The sequence below is a fragment of the Peromyscus maniculatus genome, chromosome 1 (genome assembly GCF_049852395.1).
Source record: "Peromyscus maniculatus bairdii isolate BWxNUB_F1_BW_parent chromosome 1, HU_Pman_BW_mat_3.1, whole genome shotgun sequence".
NCBI classification, from domain to species: domain Eukaryota; kingdom Metazoa; phylum Chordata; class Mammalia; order Rodentia; family Cricetidae; genus Peromyscus; species Peromyscus maniculatus.
The window spans coordinates 158,459,108-158,479,051 of record NC_134852.1 but is presented as its reverse complement, the minus strand read 5'-3'; the positions used below and the strand labels follow the sequence as shown (position 1 = coordinate 158,479,051).

The following is a 19,944-nucleotide window of genomic DNA, read 5'->3' as shown; positions in this document are numbered from 1 at the left end:
GGTGGGCCAGATCTGGCCGACCCAGGGGCCCACTGGCCTGAGTGGGGAAAGCTACAAGACTCTCTCCTTGGAGTGGGTACCCCGTGGGCTGTAGGGGGCGGTCGTAAGAGGGAGGGGTGTGGAGGCCGAAGGGAGTGAAGTTGGTCTGTAGACAAGCCCTGGAAGCGAGGCTGCCCCAGGGCTCAGCTCCATTTCTGGAGACTCAGAGAAGAAAATTGGGGTCGGTTGCAGTCTCAGGCCACTCAGCCTCCCCGACCTCAGCACTAAGGACTTGTAGCGGTGTACACAAAGGGCTTTCTCGAGGAAGCAGAGGACCACACCGACGGGGTGGAGAGGCAAAACCGGGTGTCCAGCCCACGGAAAGTCTGCACATTCTCGAGGTTGCATCCGGGCACCTCATCCCCATTCCCTATCGTAGTCACTTGCCTGCAGGAGATGCACCCAGCTGGCTCTCCTGGAAGACCAGGCGTCCTTTCCAACGTGAGGGTTTGCCAGACACTGGGGAGGGAGGGAACACATAGATGTGTTGCTCCAGGACACTTCTCTAACTGACGGTAAGACACCGTGCAGAGGCTCATTACCATTCGAGTTGGATGGGTGAGTGATAAGGAGTAATCTAGGCGTTAACACAACAGCTAACGCCCCAGGGACTTCCCAGGGGAGGAGGGAAAACACCCATATACACATTTCCTCTAGACCTGATAACGGATCGCATTTAATGAGACATGGCAAAATGGCCCAATGCTAACCGCTTCCCCAGGTTTCAACCTTCTATGACCATAAAAAATGGAACTATAATTGGCCCCATTTAACAGGCTTCAAAACTGAGGCTCAGAGTGTCAGTGCTTTGTCCAAGATGGCACTCTTGGTTAGAAACCAATATTCGAAACTTTCATCGCTTGTGAGAAGTGAGGACTGTTTCCCCTCACACCAGCTGATAAGTCAGGTTTTGAGACACTAGGTGCATCCCGCCAAGGCTGGCTCCCACCTCTGAACTCTTCTCTGGTTAAGAAGACGTGAGTGTTACAAGAGTCTCCCACCTTGGCTCTGGCCCAGCAGACACTCCGGAGAGCAAGGCCGCTTTTCTTTCTAGGTCTCTGCTTTACAAGCCGGGGAAACGGGGTACCAAGCACTACCGCAAGGTTGCAGGCAGGAAGGGAGGCGGCTGGGCAAGCTCTTTGGAGGGCAGCACCAAGCTGAGGGTTGTCAACTCTTGGAGCGCACACGTTTCCCCACCACCACCCTATCCGGCCCGCGGGCGCCCACCAGGCCCGCTTTGCGGTCGGGACTCCTTCCCTCCACCCCCAAGCCGGGTGTCGATGCCCGGGTCGCGACGCTAGGTCCCGGAAGCAAGGTCGCCCCGCCCCGCCCCGCGCTGCAGCCCCGCCTGCCTTCAGACGGGGGTGCGGCTCCAGGAAACGGCGCGCTCGCTCGCTCGCAGCTCTGAGCTCCGACCAGCGTTCGGAGCCCCGCAAACTCAGCCAGCCCACCCGGCGGACCCCAGCGGCCACCCCAGCAAGCACGGCCTAGACCCAAATTCCTGACACCTCTGCACGGACGGGGCGGACAGGACGGGCATAGCAGAAAGGGCGCCCAGAGACCATGGGGACCCTCTCAGGACCAGCAGTGGCGAGCAAGCGGGATCCCCGAGCCTGAGAAGTGGGCAGCAAGAGCCGCTAGGGCCATGACTTCGGTGTGGAAGCGTCTGCAGCGAGTGGGCAAGCGGGCCGCCAAGTTCCAGTTTGTGGCTTGTTACCATGAGCTGGTGTTGGAGTGTACCAAGAAATGGTGAGTAGAAGGGAGGCCTGAGGGGGTCCCCCAAGACTGATGTGGGACTCCATTTAGCTTGACCTGTTTGAGCCTGAGAAAATCGTTCCAAGTCAAACCGTCCTAGCTTGGGGGACCCCAGGAGTTGAGAGGTGCGGAGAGCCTTGTTGAGGCAAGACTCAGAGGCAGGAGAAGAATCTGTGCTCACATTTACATCAGCTGTGGTCAGGGCTGAGGGAGGAGGCTTCGTTCCCCAGGCCAAGAGCGGTGCAGGGTGGCAGTGGAAAACGGAACAAGTTTTGAGGTCTCCAGGTGGCCAAGGCTGGGGACAGACTTCATGGATCTCAGTCCAGTTCAGAGGGAAGAGGTGGCCTTCTCTTTTTCCGCCCTCCCCCTTCAGCCGGAGTGGGCCCCAGAGGCTGAAGATGTTTCCACAATGTCCTTAAAAGGGGAAACTGAGCTTGGAGGGATGAAGGGGGAGGCGGGGAGAGGCTTAAAGGGGCCCGAGGTCCTGGGGGTTGGTGGGTCCGTGAGGAGAGGATCTGTCGAGGGACGGTGGCAGGGTGAGGGGCCAATTCGCAGGGAGTGCAGGCCTTGTCTTGGGCTGTCAAGGGCCCTGGGGGCATCTGGCTCACATGCCCCCACGGGGCAGCTGCCCAGGTCCCTGCGTCACACCCTAAATATATGTGCTCGCTGGTGTCAGCTTCCCCTGGCTGGATTAGGACAGCTGTGGGGGCCTCACAGGCCAGGCGGGGCTAAATATAGAGTCCCAAGGGGGAAGAGCAGGGGTAAGCCGGAACCAAGGGGTTTAAAGGGAGGGGGATGAGCAGAGGCTGGGGTCCTTGGGGCAGCCGCCATTACTCTCTTGAACACGCTAGGCCTCCTGGGAGGCCCCCTATGCAGTCAAGGCTGAGGGAGAATGGGAGGTAGTTGAGGGAACACAGCAGAGCTGGCACTTGAACTCTGGCCTCTGGTTCCTGCCCCAGCATTCTGGGTGAGGCCAAAGGGACGCTGGGCATGGTGCTGGTGAGGAGACAGAGGGTACAGACAGGGTCAGTGGGCTGAGTCACAGGCAGCAATGGCTAAGGCCTGCTGGATTTCTTAGCCAGGAGCCCAGGACAGGAAGCTGCCCCTGCCTAGGTCATAGCTTCCCAGGAAGGCGTGCCCGTCCTGAGTCAGGCTGCCCAAGCAGGCCACACCCTCCCTCGGCACCCCTGCTGGTTCCCTTTTCTGGGAAGGCCTTGCTGGGCCATTGCCTGTGGTTTGGGGCTGGGAATGGTTGCCTACTTCTGGGTCAGAGGACTCGAGACTCAGCTGTGTGACCTTATCTGGCCCATTTCTCCGCGTCTCAGAAACCTCAAGGGTTAAGAGCAAGCCGCTTGTCCTGTCTCAGCCTCCAGAGAGGCAGTGAGTTGGGCGGACCTACGCATCCAGGCATGGGGCTGGGAATAAGCAGGGAAGGTTCTCAGGCTGCCCTCACCTCGCCCTTTCCTGGACCAAGCCCCCCCTCCTGGGCAGTGGTTAGACACTAACCCAAAGAGGCCCCGTCCCCGAGGCCCAGGCACGAGTCAGCACCTTGTCAGGGACTGGCTCTCTGCGGCTGCCCTTGCTTGTCCCGGCCTCTCCCGAGTCTCCACCACGTGCTGCTCTCCGGCTTGCCTGAAGTCTCCTCAGACTTCCCTTGGGCTCCACTGTCACCGGCCCTTCAGAGCAGTGGTCAGTGGATCTGGATTTGAGGATGTAGGAGTCCTGCCTGACCCTCCTCAGGCCAGCCAGTGCCCCAGAGTGCAGCAGACCCTCGGTGTGGGGTGTGTGTGGGTGTCTCGTGGCTGGTTAACCCTGTGCTTCTCTGGCCTCACCCCTCCCCTTTGGCCTCACTCTGTCTTGGCCACTCCCCAGCCTCAGACCCTTGCATGTGGCTGGTTCCTCCAGCTGGAGCCTTCTCTGAAGATCAAAACCACCTCCTCTACTCCGGCCTCTGCTCAAAGAGACAGCAGGCAGGCTCTTTCACAGCCCGTAAAGGTCGTTACTAATTTATTTTCTTACACACACACACACACACACACACACACACACACACACACACACTTTTTTCTTTTCTTTTCTTTTCTTTTTTTTTTTTGAGACAGGGTCTCACCATGTAGCCCCTGCTGGCTTGGGACTTGCTGTATAGACCAGGCTGCCCTTGAACTCAGACCTGCCTCCATCTGCCTCCCAAGGGCTGGCATTAAGGATCTGCACCACCAAGCTAGGCTTATTTTCCTTTTTGTCTATACTTTTCTCCTATCTTCCTTCTACCTCAAAGGGTCTTGCCTCAGCCCCCGGGGGTCTTGCCTCAGCCCCGGGGGTCTTGCCTCAGCCCCTGGGGATCTTGCCTCAGCCACTGAGTCTGTTTCCCTCCTTTACTTTGCCTTCAGAACACGCTGGGCCCCAGAGGTACGCCACATTATTTGTGAATAAATGGACTCCTTTACCGCCAAGTCTTCGTCTTCCCACATTCCTGTGTGAGCACACATGTGTGTGGCTGTTCCTGTGTCACTCTTTTTCAAAGGCCCTGCTGGGCCATGATGCCCCAATCTCCACTGTCCAGGCCTTTGCCCTTCGGTCCCTGCCCCTCCCTGCCCGGGCAGCCCCACCCTACAACCTGTGACCCCAGATAAGAAGCTGCCCATGCCCTCTCCTTGGGAAGGGGACCAGGGGAGACCCCAGGGAGCTAGGAGAGGAGGAAGAGAAAATGGGGAAGCTAGATCGGCCTGGTCAAGCAGCTCTTCCCTCTCTTCCAGGCAGCCAGACAAGTTGGTAGTGGTATGGACGCGGCGGAACCGACGCATCTGCTCCAAGGTAAGAAAGATGGGCAGCTGGGACTCCATGTTGGGAGGAAGGGTGTGGGGGGGGAGGTAGATGCGAGTTGATGGGAGAGTGTAATCAGGTTCATGTCATCTCGGCGTCTGCAGGGAGAAAGGAAGATGAGGTGAGGGAGATAAGGGCCTGAGGGTGATGGGGGAAGAGTTGAGACTCAGGCAAGGACCCCTACTGCCTCTTGCAGGCCCACAGCTGGCAGCCCGGCATCCAGAACCCATACCGTGGCACTGTGGTGTGGATGGTCCCTGAGAACGTGGACATCTCTGTGACCTTGTACAGGGTGAGTCTCTAGAGCTTGGGCATAGACTAGCAATGCGGAGAATGTGACCCCACTGGTGTGCTCTTCACCCACGGGAAAGAACCAAGTGTTGGGACCAGGAATTTTGTAGGTTTCTTGCAAGTGGCTGGAGAGGCCTTCTTGTTGGGGGGTGGGGGCAGCATTTACCCAGCCTGTAGTAAGGAAGTCACCTGGGATCAGAAGCCAGGGCACAAGGACAGAAGAGCTGGCTCAGCAGTTAAGAGCACTGGCTGTTCTTCCAAAAACCTGGTTCCATTCCCAGCCCACACATGGTGGCTCACAACCACCCGCAACTCCAGTTCCAGGGGATCCAACGCCCTCTTCTGTCCTATAGGGGCACTGCACGCACGCGCACGCGCACACACACACACACACACACACACACACACACACACACGGTGCAGAGACATAAATGCTGGCAAAACACCCATATACACAAAATCAAAGTAAATAATCATTTTACAAAGAAAAAGAAAAGAGTCAGAGTACAGGGCTGGCTGGAGCTGGAGCTCAGATGTAGAGCATGCATGGCTTTGGGGTTCAGTCCAGTGCCACATATGCACACTCAGAGAAGCCAAAGCGCATTCCAGGAGGGGGCAGCAGGTGTGACGGCCCTGCCCCACCCCAACCAGTGCAGACTGTTCTTCTGGCATTGCCCTCCTTGAAACCCTGTGCTCACCAGCGCTCCCCTCTCCAGGACCCGCACGTGGACCAGTATGAAGCCAAAGAATGGACTTTTATCATTGAAAACGTGAGTGTCTGGGTAGGTTGGACTTGCAGTCTCAGGGACCTCAGGACAGCACTGATACTTCTTCTGCCGTTGCCCTACCCCCCACCCACAGGAGTCCAAGGGACAGCGGAAGGTCCTGGCCACGGTTGATGTGGACCTGGCTCGTCATGCAGGGCCTGTGCCTGCTCAGGTTCCACTTCGTCTACGACTGAAGCCCAAGTCTGTGAAGGTAGTGCACGCTGAGCTGAGCCTCACCCTTTCTGGGGTGCTGCTGCGTGAGGGCCGCGCCACGTAAGTCTTCACCCGTGCTCCCAGGCCCCGACCAGTGCTCTCTTACCCCAGCCCTCACCCCTGACTCCAAACCCACAGGGATGATGACATGCAGAGTCTGGCCAGCCTCATGAGTGTGAAGCCCAGTGACGTGGGCAACTTGGATGACTTTGCTGAGAGTGACGAGGATGAAGCTAATGGCCCTGGGGCCCCTGAGGTCCGGGCGCGAGGCCCCCAGTCAGGTGGGCTCACGGTTATCTACGGGTGGAGACTGCTAAGACCTAAGATGGATCACATGTTGGGTGTTCTGGGGCAGGCCCGGCTTGTGCTCACCCAGAGAGAGGTCCTCATTACAGCACCTCCAACCTGTCCAGCTGCTCTGATTTTCCAAGCTTGATCTTGGTCCTGTGGGTTCGTCAGTCTTGAGCAGAGTCCTGTAGAATGGGTCTCCAATATCTCCTCATGTTCCGGGCTATCTCATCCCGGTGTGGATGTCCATTTGGTCCCTATCAGGCCTGAGAAGCTGGGTCCTATGAAGTGTGGCTCTGTCCAGTCTCTTCCTCCCCCTGGTCTGCCTTCCTCCCTCTGCTCTCCCTCCCTTCTCCTCCTTAAAGCCTTTTAGCCTTCATTTTTGTGGTTCTTTCTCACTCTTTCTCTTTCTGCATCTGCGGGCCTCCCTCTTCTCCAAGGCCGGGGCTGTGCCCTGAGACTGGGGCGTTTCCCAGGTAGGCCCTGAATTCTAGTTGGGGGTCATGGTGGGGTTCAAACGGTAGAGTCCTGCCTTGGCCTGACTATACCCCTCCAATGGATCCGCCTTCAGATCCTTCTCGAGAGCTGAAGACACTCTGTGAAGAAGATGATGAAGGCCACACACGGCCCCAGCAGGCAGGTGAGACTTGGCCTGAGACTGGAGTTGGGGACTGGACCTATGTCACAATGCAGCCCTCAGCATCCTCTCCCTTTCCCCCTAGCTGCCACATCCTTTAGTGCTGAAGATACCAGCCCTGCCCCTGTGAGTGCCCCTGCGCCCCCGGCCAGGGCCTCCCGGGGCCAGGGGTCAGAACCAGCTGTTATAGCCGGGGGCCAGGTGGGGCCTGAAACCCCAAGGCCCCCACAGTCCCCACCAGAGACAAGGTAAGGAGCCAGCTCTGTTGCTGTCAGAGGCAGATGCACACCACCCGGTCTCCACCCTTCTCTCGAAGGCACTAACATTCTCAAGGGTGGTGTAGAGCTGTGTCTGAGTCTCAACAGGAGACCACCACACCACTTTGTTCTTGCTTTTTTCCTCAGGTCCACCAGGCAGCCAGGCCAGGACATGGTCCCCACCCCAGCCCCTCGGCTCCGGAAAGGCTCTGATGTATCCCGGTCCCCAGTCCCCTACAGTGGGGATGAGGACCCCAGTACCTCAGAGGATCCTCCAACAGGAATGGGTTCTTCTGGGAAGACCCAGGTCCAGATAAGCTCTCAGGAAGGGACAGAGGCCCGTGGAGCCAAGCCAGAACCAGACACTGAGGGCAGAGGCTCCAGGGAGGTTTTAGGAGGAGAAAGATCTGAAGTTGAAGAGGGTGACACTGGGGACAGGCCAGAGGCTAGCGGGGCAGGAAACAGAGAGAAGAACACTAAGGAGCCATGCATCACAGCTGGAGAGGCTGAAGAGAGTTCCAAACTTCATCAAGTAGCAGCTGAGCAGAAGTCAAAGGTACAACGTACAGCCATGGAGGGACCAGAGGCTGCAGGCTTGGTGCCTAAGGCAAGACTTGGGGAAACTCCCGAGGCTCCTCCTAGGAGTGCTCAGAGGAAGATGGGGGTACGGACCCAGGAAGAGGCTCCCAGTGACCCGAACCAACCTCCAGCTGAGCCTGAAGGGCATCTCGGGCCCCTTAGGGGTGCCAGGCCTGCAGACCAGGAGAGAGAAAGCACAGAGGTCAGGGACAGAGCCCCTGTTATTGGGGGGACAGGCCTGGAGCAGGGCCCCTTTGCTGGAGCAGCAAGCACTGGGACCCGGGTGGGCAGCTTTCAGGAAGTCCCCTGTGTTGGCCAGGGGGGAGTATCTGGAGATCCGAGGGCCCAGGAGGCAGAAGTTAGGGAGCCAAGGGTTCTGGAAACAGAGGCTGAGTGGGTACCTTGGAAGGTGATAGGGACACCAAATACAGATGTTGGGAGACCTGGGTTTCAAGAACTAGAGACTGGCACATCAGGATCTGAAATATTGGAGGCCCAAGAGTCAGAAGCAGCAAAATCAGAGGCCCTGGAGTCAGAGGCTACTGGAACAGCACAGTCTGAGGTACTGAGGACCCAGGATGAAGAGACTGGGGCTCTGGGGATGCTGAGGACAGGGGCTGAGATAAGGGAGTCTAAGGAATTTGGGGTTCAGAAAACAGTTGCGGGTTCTACAGTTCTCGGTACCAAGACAGTGACAGCAGAAACTAAGACATTGGAAGCCCAGGAGATAGCAGATTGGGGCGCTGGTGTACTGGAGATAGAGGCTGAGATACTGGGAACCCCAAAGACAGAGGCTGGGGAGGCAGGAGCTGGAATACTGGAGACCCAGAAGGTCGCAGCCAAGGGTTCAGAGGCTCCAAAGGTGGCAGAGGCAGAGATGGCAAAGTCTGATATATTGGGAATGCGGGAGACAGAGGTGGAGGAGGCTTGGAGTATTCCAAGGATAGAGACTGAAACAGCAGTAACTGAGATATTGGGGATCCACAAAGTAGCATTTGAGGGTCCAGGGCACCCACAGATACAATCTAGCGTAGTAGGGACCCAGGAGACAGAGGTGGGGGGTTCAGGTGTTTTAGTGATACAGACAGCAGAAGATGGCGTCCTGGGGACCCAGGAGATATCAGCAGGACACAGAGTACTTTGGGTAGAAGCTGAGAAACCAGAATCTGAGATTGAAGGGTCCCTGGAGACAGATGAAGGAGACTTGGGGATTCTGGAGGTAGACACTGGGCCAGCAGAAGCCAAGATCTTAGAGGCTCCGGAGACAGCAGCTGGGACTTTGGAGGTGCTAGAAATAGGAACCGAGGGAGCCAGGGTCTTGGAAACCGGGGCTGGCTCTTCAGATGTCCCAGAGAGAGAAGCCGAAGAAGCTGAGATACTGGAAACCAAGGAGCTACCTGGGGCTTCTGTGGCGCTGAGAATAGTGGCTGAGATAACAGAATCTAGGATCTCAGGGGCCCAGAAGACCGAGGTGGGAGGCCCTGGGATATCACAGACAGAAGTTGGAGGGGCAGAGGCTGAAGGGGGGACCCAGAAAATAGCATCTGAGGGTTCAGGAGATCCAGGGAGGGAAGCTAAAATGGAAGAGTCTGAGATCTTGGTGGCCCAGGAGACAGAAGTGGAGGTTTGGGAGATCCCAGAGGTAGAGACAGAAACAGTGGATGCTGAGTTATTTGGGACCCAGAAGGCAGAAATAGGAGGTTTGGAGACCCCAGAGTTAGAGGCTGGGACAGTGAAGTCTGAGATTCTGGAGGCCCAAGAGATGGAAGTAAGGGGGTCGGGGCTTCTGAGAACGGAGGCTGAGATAGCAGAAGCTGAGATGCTGGAAACCCGGAAAACAGAGGCTGAGATAGACAGGACCCAAGAAATAGAAGCAAGGGATTCTGGGGTCTCCAGACCAGAGGCTGGAGCAGCAGAGGCTGAGGTACTGAGGGCCCAGTGTGCAGAAAGTATAGTTTTGGAGTCTGAGGAGGCAAAGACTGACACTTTGGAGGTCCAGGAGCCTGGAACTTGGGGGGCTCTCAAGTGTGAGGCCTTAAGAGTCGCAGTGACTAACCAAAGAGTTTCTGGGGCTGAGGGGGTAGCAGCCGAGGTGTCCAGGGGACAAGAGACAGAAGCGAAAGTTTTAGGGATAGTAGAGGCCAAGTCTTGGACCTTGGGGCCCCAGGAAGCAGAGAGGGAGGGGTCTGAGTCTTCAGAGAATAAATTTGATATTTTTGAGGCCCAGGAAGCAGAATCTGGGGTCTTGGGAACCGTGAAGGGACAAGAAGCTGATGAAAGCCTCGAAGGGGCCAGCCTGACTAAGGCACAGGTGGCCAGTGGGGCAGGGGCTGGGGTACCCAGGCCCTCGGGGGCCTCTTCCCCAGAGGAGCCTGAAGAGGACAGGAGGCTGCCGGGCAGCCAGGTAGGGATGGCGGCCGCCGATGGCCAGTCTGCTGCTTCCACTAACCTGGGGCTGAGTGAACAGGGACTCTGCATGGACCCACCTGTTGGACCGAGATGTGGTTTTGGGAGGGGAGGGGATTCAGCTTCAAGAAGGTCCCTCCTCCCTCCTCCCCCCTCCCCCTCCCCCTCCCTCGTCCCTCCTCCCCCCTCCCCCTCCCTCGTCCCTCATCCCTCCTCCCCCTCCCTCCTCCCTCGTCCCTCCTCCCCCTCCCTCCTCCCTCAGGATGCCCTCGCCCTTTCACCCTGCTAGGCTGCATGGAGCTGGATATCCTTAAGCTGATTTTCTGGGCTGACTTTGAGATGTGGCTGCTGGTGACCTCTGACCTTGCCTGGGCACCACTGACCTTTTAGGTGACCTTGGCAGATAACGTCCTTACCCCAAGCTGGAAACCTAATGCTCTGGCCAGTGGTCTCTGGTGATCCTTGCAAACTCAGAACCAGGGTAGTTTCATGCCAGGCTTGAACTTCCCCAAAGGGCAGAGGACACAAGTCATCAGAATACAAACTCTGAATCTACCCTTGTGTTCCCAGGCACCACCTACCCCGGTCAGCTCCAGCCAGTCTCTGCTGGAGTGGTGCCAAGAGGTCACCAAGGGCTACCGTGGTGTCTGCATCACCAATTTCACCACATCCTGGCGCAACGGCCTGGCCTTCTGTGCTATTTTACATCGGTTCTACCCGGACAAGATGTGAGCGGCCGGGGACACGGGGACGGTGGAGAGTAAGCCTGCGGGGACACCAGCGCCGTCCATGCTGACCAGCTCTCTCTCTCTGCAGTGACTACCTCTCCCTTGACCCACTCGACATCAAACAGAACAACAAGCAGGTGAGATGCCGGCAGCCGCGGCTCAGGAAAGGGTCTAGCTGGAGATCAGCCACGGCTCAGGAAAGGGTCTAGTTAGAGATCAGCCACGGCTCAGGAAAGGGTCGAGCTGGAGATCAGCCACAACTCAGGAAAGGATCTAGTTAGAGATCAGCCACGGCTCAGGAAAGGGTCTAGCTGGAGATCAGGCCGCTGCTGAGAACTGGAGAGCCGAGGTGCAGGACCCTGGACTGGCTTTTTGGAAACTTTAAAATCTTTTTGGTTACCAAATTGTTTGTTTGCCCTAGATTTGTTTTGGTGTTTTTAATTTTAAAGGCATATTTTCCCTAGAGAGTTTCTTGCCAAAACTCATCCTTTTGAGAACTGGGTGGGCGATGTGCAGTTGCTAGGTAACAGTGAAGGCGGGCCTCGTTGCCAGATTACCCTCTGCAGGAGGGTGAAGGCGTTGCTAAGCAAATCCTGGCTCTGGAGTCTCAGGGACCCCCTAGGCTGGCTTGGATCCGGAGCATTGCTGGATCGCTGCTGCTTCTGACCAGAGTGCATCCTTTCTAGGCTTTTGATGGCTTCGCTGCCCTGGGTGTGTCTCGCTTGTTGGAGCCAGCTGACATGGTTCTTCTGTCTGTACCTGACAAGCTCATCGTCATGACGTACCTGTGCCAGATCCGAGCCTTCTGCACTGGGCAGGAGCTGCAGCTGGTACAGCTGGAAGGCGGTGGTGGCTCTGGCACTTACCGTGTGGGCAACGCCCAGCCGAGCCTGCCCGACGGTCTGGATGCAGGCAACCTGGCGCAGCGGCTACGGGAGCATGGGGCTGAAGCGCCCACAGAGCCCAAGGAGGCTGTGAACCGCGGGGCTGGGGCGGCACCAAAGGTGACCTCTAGGGACATGGACCTGGCCTGCGCCTCCAAGGATGGAGAGGCCGAGGTTACCCAGGAAGCAATTCCCCCAGAGGCGCCCTCCGACGGCCCCAGAGCCCGGTCATCCACGTCCCCGGTGGCCCCCACAGAGGGGTTGGTAAACGGAGTGGGGGCACCAGGTGGTATGAGTGGTGTGAGACTGAGACGGTCCTCGGTCAATGGGGAGGCCGGGCCGGTACCCCCACCCCGAGCACATGGCTCTTTCTCCCACGTGCGTGACGCTGATTTGCTAAAGAAGAGGCGATCCAGGCTACGGAATAGCAATTCCTTCTCCGTGGACGACCCGGACTCTGGGGCCGCAGTCGGCGCAGGACCTGCAGGAGCTGGGGCTGTGGTGAGTACCCCAACCCTGCTGCAGCTTAGGATAGTAGTGGGCTTTCAGAGAAGGGTCCTGAATGGTCCCAGCGTCAGGGCTGGTGCAGGAGTGGCAACTTCAGAGAGCTCACTTCGCGCTGGATGCTGGGATGCATCCACTTCGATCAGATGGACCCTGGTGCTGTGGAAGGGTCCCCTGGTATGGTACTGAGCACCCTGTGGGGGGCACAAAGCCCACAGAACACCTAGACCGCCAGTTTTGTGTGTGTGAGTGGTTTCTAACATTTGGTACTCGGTTTGTAGAAACAGGGGCTGTAGCAGGAAGTTCCCAGAAGGCTTCCAAGTTCAGCCCCTGCTCTTTGGGCCTTTTCTTTCTCTGTGGGTGGCCTTGGGTGTCACTTAGCAACCACCTGACCCATAGCAAGAGGAAGAGATACTGTTCTCCAGTGTCCCCTGTGGCTCCTCCCAGCCTCGAGATCTCTGGCTTGAATTTTTAACCCGAGGCTTAATGGGAGTTAGGAGGTGGGACTTCTTGCCTGGGAGAGTGTCTCCACCCCTTTGTCTCAGGTCCTATCACACACACACACACACACACACACACACACACACACACACACACGCACAACACGCGCACACACACGCACAACACACACACACACACACACACACACACACGCACACTCTTCCTTGTGCTAGAGGAGAGATGGCCATACAGGAAGCTTAGGGACCCGAGATGAACTCTGGCCACAGGCTTTCAACTGAGAGGGGCAGCAGAAGCCGCTGCACACCTGCGCCCAGTGATGGTCCAATGGACAGTTTTCCCTGGTGAAAAACGGAGGACTAAGGAAATAACTCAGAGATAGAGCATTTGCCTGAGAGGTCCTGGGTTCAAACCCCCATGTCACTACATCACAACAAAATGCTGGCGGGGTGGCAGATGCCTGTAATCCTAGCACTTGGGAGGTAGAAGCAGAAAAATCAGGAGTTCAAGCCATTTCAAAACCAAACAAAGCATGACAGGGCTGGGGTGTGTGGCTTAGCAGGTAAAGAACTTACTGGGCACACGAGGACCTCAGTTTGGCTCCCCAGCACCACGTGAAAGGCCTGTAGAAATCCGGCTTGTGTGATGGCATGTGCCTGTAATCTCAGTACTGGGAGGTGGGGACAGGAGGCTTGCTGCCCACCCTGTGTAAGTGAGCTCGAGGGTCAGTGAGAGGCGATGTCTCAGGAAACAGGGTGGAGGGCCGATGACTTCTCAGGTGAAAGTCTTTGTCACCCGAGATCTATCCCTGGGACCCACATGGTGGAAGGAGAGACGGCATTCACAGTAGCTGTCCTCTGACCTCCACACCTGTGCTGTGGCCTGCAACCTCCTCCCCCAATACATAAATAAATCTAAAGAAAAGGAAAGAAAACAAGGTGGCGTGTGATAGAGGAAGACAGCAGTTATCTGGCCTCCACACACACATCCACACAGGCAGCCACACCCTCACACACATGCACACAGGAGCATGCAACACACACACATATACATAACAAACAAAAATACAACATGAGAGAAAACAGAAAAAGAAGATGGGAAGGTATGGGTCTCAATCGAGGAGACCCACACAAGCAAAAAGGGGGCATCAGGGCATTCACACCTCAGATGCCAGTGAGGCCAGCCTGAGAACAGGAGCCCTGAGGGGCGGTCCAGAGACAGGTGACGCTGGGCAGGAGAGGCAGAGAGGCATTTCCTGCAGGAGGAGGGAGAGGTAGGGACTTGTGGCCCAGCTGGCTAATGTAGGTCAGTGGCTCTTTAAGTCACAGAGGGGAGGCTCTGGAGTCAGGCTTCTGGGGCCGAGTCCCAGCCTCTGGTCTTTCCAAGCCAGGCCCTCCTCCTGCCCTTGCTGCACAAGAGATATTTGACCCATGAGACGCGAGGAGGCTCTCTCATTGGCTGACTTTTGCCCCTACTGTTTTGGGAGGGTGTTCAGCCTCACCCCATCCTTGGAAGCTCCCCAAGGCCTGGAGTAGGCTGAGGTCAGGCACCTTGAGGCTGAGGCGGGGTAGAGGCAGCTGCGTGAGAAACATGGGTGCTTCTAGGGCAGCCCATCTAAGAAAGTAAAAAAAGAGGAATTTAGGTCAGACATGAGGAAGAAGCTTTGGAATTCCCACCAGGGCTGGTGTGAGTAAGCACAAATTCAGCTGACATTTGGTGTTCTCCATCCCCGATTCTGCCTACTCTGCCAGGTGGGCCATCCCCACGATTCCTTAGCTTTCCGCGGTGCCCCTCACAGGAAGCTGTGATTCCTGCCTTTTAAGGGTGGGAATAGTGAAGTTGACAGAGATGAAGAGGCAAAGGGAGGTGCTGTTGCTGTGAACGTGGGTTCTGAGCTTGCATTACTAATTGGCGCCCTCTGCTGGGCTCCACACAGATAACATCCCCCACCCCCGGCAAGCCACTTAAACCTTTCTGTGCTTTGGCCCTGAGGATAAGTATCAAAAGTGTGAAAACCCTTTGCAAAGGGACATGAAGCTACCACTGTATGGTGTCAAAATGGGAGCTGAATGGTTCCCCAGGCGCCTATCTGGAGTCCTTGAGACGAGCTGCCGCCTTACGAGGTCCAGGAGATGTCAGTGCTTAGCAGTTATTACCTTTAGTTGTGGACCTGGTGTGCTGGACCCTGGGCCTATCTAGAGGGTCAGTCTCTTGGAGAGTTGCCTGGGGTTAAGAGCATGAATTGTTCTTACAAAAGACCTGAGTTTGGTTTCCAGCACCCATATCCAGCAGCTCACAGCTGCCTATAACTCCAGCGTCAGAGGATCTGACACCGTCTTCTGGCTTCCAGGGGTACCTGCACTTGTATGCACATTTCCACATACACATGATTTTAAAAATAAAATAAACCAGGGCTTGAGAGATGGCTCAGTGGTTAAGAGTGAGCATTAGTCTTCCGGAGGACCCAAGTTCAGTTCCAAGCACACAAGACAGGCAATTCACAACAGCCTATGACTCTAGCTCCAGGTTATCCAAAGCCTCTGGTCTCTGAGAGCGCCCATATACACATGGCATACACTCACACAGACACAAACATATACACACAATCAAAAATAAATCTTCAAAAAAATTTTTAACAGGACTAGGAAAATGTCTCAGTGGTTAAGAGAACATAGTACTAATCCAGAGGACCCAAGTTCAGTTCCCACTACCCACATCAGGTGGCCCACAATGGCTTATTCCTGCTCTAGAGGGATCTGATATCTCTGGCCTCTGTAGGCACCTACACTCACACACACACACAGAGAGAGAGAGAGAGACAGAGAGGCACACATCCATATATATCATTAACAATAATAAAAATAAATTTTAAAAAATGTAAAAATCTTTAAAAATAAATGGTCAAATGTAGTGGTGCATGCCTTTAATCCCAACACTCAGGAGGCAGAGGCAGGCGGATCCCTGTGAGTTTGAGGTCAGCCTGGTCTACAGAGCGAGTTTCAGGCCTGCCAAAGATGATGCGTAGCGAGATCCTGTCTTAAGTAAACAAACGGGTCATCTCTAGTGAGTTAGAGAGGCTGTGGTAGCCAGTAGCATGAGGAGGAGGCGTGTGGGGCTGGAGCTACCCTGAGTAAGCCTTGGGGTGATCTCTGCCTCAGTGGGGGACCAGGACAAACTTCCAGACACACGAGGGCCAGGAAGGGAGGCAGAGTGTGTGCAAGGAAGTCTGAGGAGCCGAGGGGTCCCCACGGGGCCAGGAAGGTCCAGTTGGTTTGGAGCAGCTTAAGATGGAGGACGGTTTCAGAGCAAGGAAGCTTTTTAGGGAAGTCAAAGTCCATGGCTGTGACCAGAGGGCGGTGACTTGGTGGGGCTCTGGTGGGAAGGGCTGAAGCTCCCCACTGTCCTGAGGCAGTGAGACTGGGGGCTGAGATGGGGTGTGGAGAAAGCTTCACTGTGAGTGACTGTTCTGAGATCCGTTTGGGCAAGACCTGTCTGCTCAGGGGCGAGGTGAATGGCAGGGCATGGTGGTGGCTGGCCTCACCACAGCTAATCCAGTCCAGACAGGATAGCACCTGAGCCAGGAAGGCTGGTCTGAGAGGTACACACTGGAGTGAGCAGTGGCCCACTCCGATAGGTTCCACACCTCGGACCCAGAAGAGGGGCTAGCAGCATTGACAGGAGCCAGGCTGTCAAAGTGAGTTCAAAGTTAGGCCCCAGGGGCTGGGCAGCAGGCTTAGGGGTTAAGAGCACGCTCTTGCAGAGGACCTGGGTTTGGTTCTCAGCACCCACACAGTGGTTCATAACTCCAGTTTCAACGGATCTTCAGGCCATCTGACACCCTCTTCTGACCTCTGCAAATACTGGACACCCATATGCTGCCTATACATACATGTAGGAAAAACACTCAAACACATAAAATAAATAAATCTAAAATATTTGTAAAAATAATTGGGCCCTAGTAACAGGGAATGGGGCATAGTGGGACCAGACTTGGTCCTTCCAGGATGAACTTATTCTGTCAAGAGCATTGTTGTCTCTAGGTATGGGAGCCTATCAGGTAGGAGGGAGCCCCCTTCCGGCCGGAAGGTAGATCCCGACTCAGGATAGCAAGGCAGTTCTCTGTCACTTCAGGGGCACTGGCTAAGTGACAGGAGCCAGATGACCCACCCGAGGGGGCTCTTGAAGGAATGGGAAAAAGGGAGAAGACAGGCCTCTGCTGTGTCTTACCCAGCCTCTTACCACTGACTTACCCTAAAATAGTTAGCAACTCAACGCCTCTGAAGGAGCGTTTGGTGGGTGGGCCCAGGCCCTCAGATGGGAGTGAAGGCGTGGCTTTTCCCTGAGGAAGCCTTTTCCCTGAGGAGGTGCTTCTGTGTCTGAGACTAAGGATCCTCCCTCCCCCGTGTGTGAGAGGCTGTGGTTATCTGCACTGATCGGGACTGTTGGAAACCCATCCCAGCTCTCAGCAGACTTTTTCCACAGGAAGGCCCGAACCCCGACTCCAGCCTTGACTCAGGCCCACGCACAGCCCCAGCCCCCCAGCCGCCTTCCGGTGAGTGGTTTGGGAGATGGGGTGGTGACCCAGCTTAGTTCTGGGTAATCACAAATCCTTCTGGGGATTCCTGGGGTCTTCTGCTAGCTGGAAGAACCTAGCCTGGTTTCTATCTGCAGGTGGGAACCCTCCTTCCGAGGAGCCACCCCCCAGCCCGGGGGAAGAGGCTGGCCTGGTAAGGAGGGCTAGCTGGGTGGGACTGCTGCGGTAGGTATTTTCTGAGCAGGGCCTGTGATGAGCTACCTGTCCTGTCTCCCCCCCCCCCCCCCCCCCGCCCCCTCACTCCCAGCAACGGTTCCAGGACACGAGCCAGTATGTGTACGCGGAGCTGCAGGCCCTGGAACAGGAGCAGAGGCAGATAGATGGGCGGGCTGCTGAGGTGGAGAAACAGCTGAGGAGCCTCATGGAGTCAGGTGGGACAGGCGTTTTGGGGTGTGCTCCTCAACAGTCTCCCTAGGTCTGCCCAGCCCTGTAGCCCTCCTGACCGTGGGAGGAGGCACAGCCAGTCTCTCTGGTGGCTGGAGGAAGCCTTTGGAGGCATTGTAACGCAGGTTTCTGAGAGGCCACTGGGAAAGAAGAAGCCCCCTCCCCATCGTCAGCCACTCTGCCTGGACAGGAGGCAGCTCTGGTGACTGTCCTGGCCTAATTCAGGTGCCAACAGGCTGCAGGAGGAGGTGCTGATTGAGGAGTGGTTCACCCTGGTCAACAAGAAGAATGCGCTCATCCGGAGGCAGGACCAGCTGCAGCTGCTGTGAGTCTGCCTCCTTAGGCCCTCCTTAGGCCCTCCGAGTCTCTGCTGGCCCACCCGCCAGCTGGCTCAGGACTGCCTCGTAGACAGAATGAATCTTAGCTCTGCTTAGGGTTAGTCACGTCTTTCTTCTCTCTGCAAAGATCTTTTGGGAAAGATTTTGCTCAGCAATCTTACTAATGTTTTGTCTTATCTTACTGTATAAAAGCACACACCCTTTTGCTCTTTAGTGAGAAAACAGGCCCTCCAAATCGACCCTAGCTTTACAGTAAGAAAAACAGGCTCCGAGAAATCTGAGCAGGCTCTGAAGTGGGGTGGCAAGCCGCTTTCCCAATCTCTGCCTTTACCATCCTGCATGCCAGAGGCAGCTCTGCGTCCCCAGAACAACGTTAGCTGGCTCTTTCATCCAGATATCCTTTTGGGGTATCGTGTGTATAAAAGTGGGATGCGGGGAAGGAGCGACAAAGATCTAGAGTGTGACCGAGGGCAGCTGGAACACTCTCTGAGTGGGCAGAACCCTGGGGTTCTCCCAGCCCGCTGCCGTGGAAACTGGTAGAGATGAAGTGGTCACAGCCTTGGGCTTGCCCATCCCACTGTCTGACGTGGCCCCTCCCCATCAGCATCGAGGAGCAGGACTTGGAGCGGAGGTTTGAACTGCTGAGCCGAGAGCTGCGGGCCATGCTGGCCATTGAAGGTGGGAAATGGGACGGCAGAGGCTGGCGGTAGGAACAGGGCCAGGGTGGGCACCCTCCTGACGCGGGCTCCTGGTCTCTCAGAGTGGCAGAAAACTGTCGCGCAGCAGCGCCGAGAACAACTCCTGCTGGAGGAGCTGGTGTCACTAGTGAATCAGAGGGACGAGCTGGTCCGGGACCTGGATCAGAAGGAGCGCATGTGAGTCGGGGACCTGGAAGGTTCCGGGAATTGGAGAGGCCCCGGGGCGCACTCCTGGGATGCCATGTCTGGAATCTCAGGGCTTGCAAGTAGGGCCAACTTTGAGACTGACTTGAACCCCGTGTCCGCAGCGCTCTAGAGGAAGATGAGCGCCTGGAACGCGGCCTAGAGCAGAGACGTCGCAAGGTGAGCCGGCAGCTGAGCAGACGGGAGCGCTGCTTGTTGAGCTGAGCCTGGTTCTCGTCCTTCTTTTCTCTGGTCGCGCACCAGTCCTCGCCAGTCCCCAAAGCCTGCACAGCGGAGGACCGGCCCCCCGCCCCATGCTCCTTCAGCGGGCAGAAACAGGGCAGACCAGACCCTAGGACTGGAGCAGTGGAGCCCGCCAGGCAGTATTTATTTATCCGCGTGTGTGTGAATGTTTTGGCGGTGGCCGGGATTCCAGGGGCGCTGCACAGAACTCTTCCGCTGTGTCTACAAAGCCGTGGCGAGGAGACTGCCACCTACGTCCTCCTTCCCTTTGTGTCTGGAGCAATAAAGTTGGACTGGGACAAACCAGCGCCTGCCCTTTCTCAGTAGGACCTCAATCGAAGGAAGAGGGTGGGGCTTGGGCTAATAATTCCGTCTCTGTGATTCTAGCCCGGGCCAGCTGAGCTCGGCGGTTCACAGATGCGGCCTTCCAAGGATGAGGGCCGGAGGAAAAACTCATTTTGAAAGAAAATCTGAACCCACGGGCATGGTGGTGGTATACACCTATAAATCCAGTATTTGGGGTGATGTCGGCAGTAAAAAGATCAGGAGTTCAAGACCAGCTTTGACGATGTTGGTGATGGCTTTTTTTTTTTTTTTTTGTTTGTTTGTTTGTTTGAGACAGGGTGTCTCTATGTAACTGTCCTAGCTGTCCTGGAATTCGCTTTGTAGCCCAGGCTGGGCTCAAACTCAGAGATCTGCCTGCCTCTGCCTCCTGAGTGCTGGGATTAAAGGTGAGGCACATATTTTTAATCCCAGCATTGGGGAGATAGGTCTCTGTGGATTCAAGGCCAGCCTGGTTTACATTGTTCTAAAGAAAAAAAAGTTGAAATGGGTCATTCAGATAGCCCAGTGGATAAAACCATTTGTTGGGCAA

The 19,944-nt window shown here is 56.1% G+C and overlaps 1 protein-coding gene across 16 annotated transcripts; it reads left to right on the top strand.

Moving 5' to 3' along the window:
• The first annotated feature begins 1,395 nt into the window (after window positions 1-1,395).
• Window positions 1,396-19,373, top strand: Ehbp1l1 (EH domain binding protein 1 like 1). 16 transcript variants are annotated; one of them, XM_042259396.2, is made up of 21 exons: window positions 1,541-1,788; window positions 4,551-4,608; window positions 4,814-4,909; window positions 5,625-5,678; window positions 5,770-5,948; window positions 6,027-6,169; window positions 6,617-6,652; window positions 6,748-6,816; window positions 6,899-7,061; window positions 7,218-7,626; window positions 9,877-10,053; window positions 10,626-10,783; window positions 10,872-10,920; window positions 11,470-12,168; window positions 17,113-17,182; window positions 17,302-17,357; window positions 17,472-17,595; window positions 17,834-17,933; window positions 18,551-18,624; window positions 18,707-18,821; window positions 18,953-19,373. In XM_042259396.2, exons 1-21 carry the CDS (start codon window positions 1,685-1,687, stop codon window positions 19,050-19,052), a joined length of 3,033 nt encoding a protein of 1,010 aa, XP_042115330.2. In that variant the 5' UTR covers window positions 1,541-1,684; the 3' UTR covers window positions 19,053-19,373. The 16 variants fall into 16 exon arrangements, with proteins under 16 accessions (XP_076413480.1, XP_015854593.2, XP_006980703.2 ...); XM_042259391.2 differs by having other exon boundaries at window positions 9,871-10,053; XM_042259378.2 differs by having other exon boundaries at window positions 7,218-8,211.
• The last annotated feature ends 571 nt before the right edge of the window (window positions 19,374-19,944 follow it).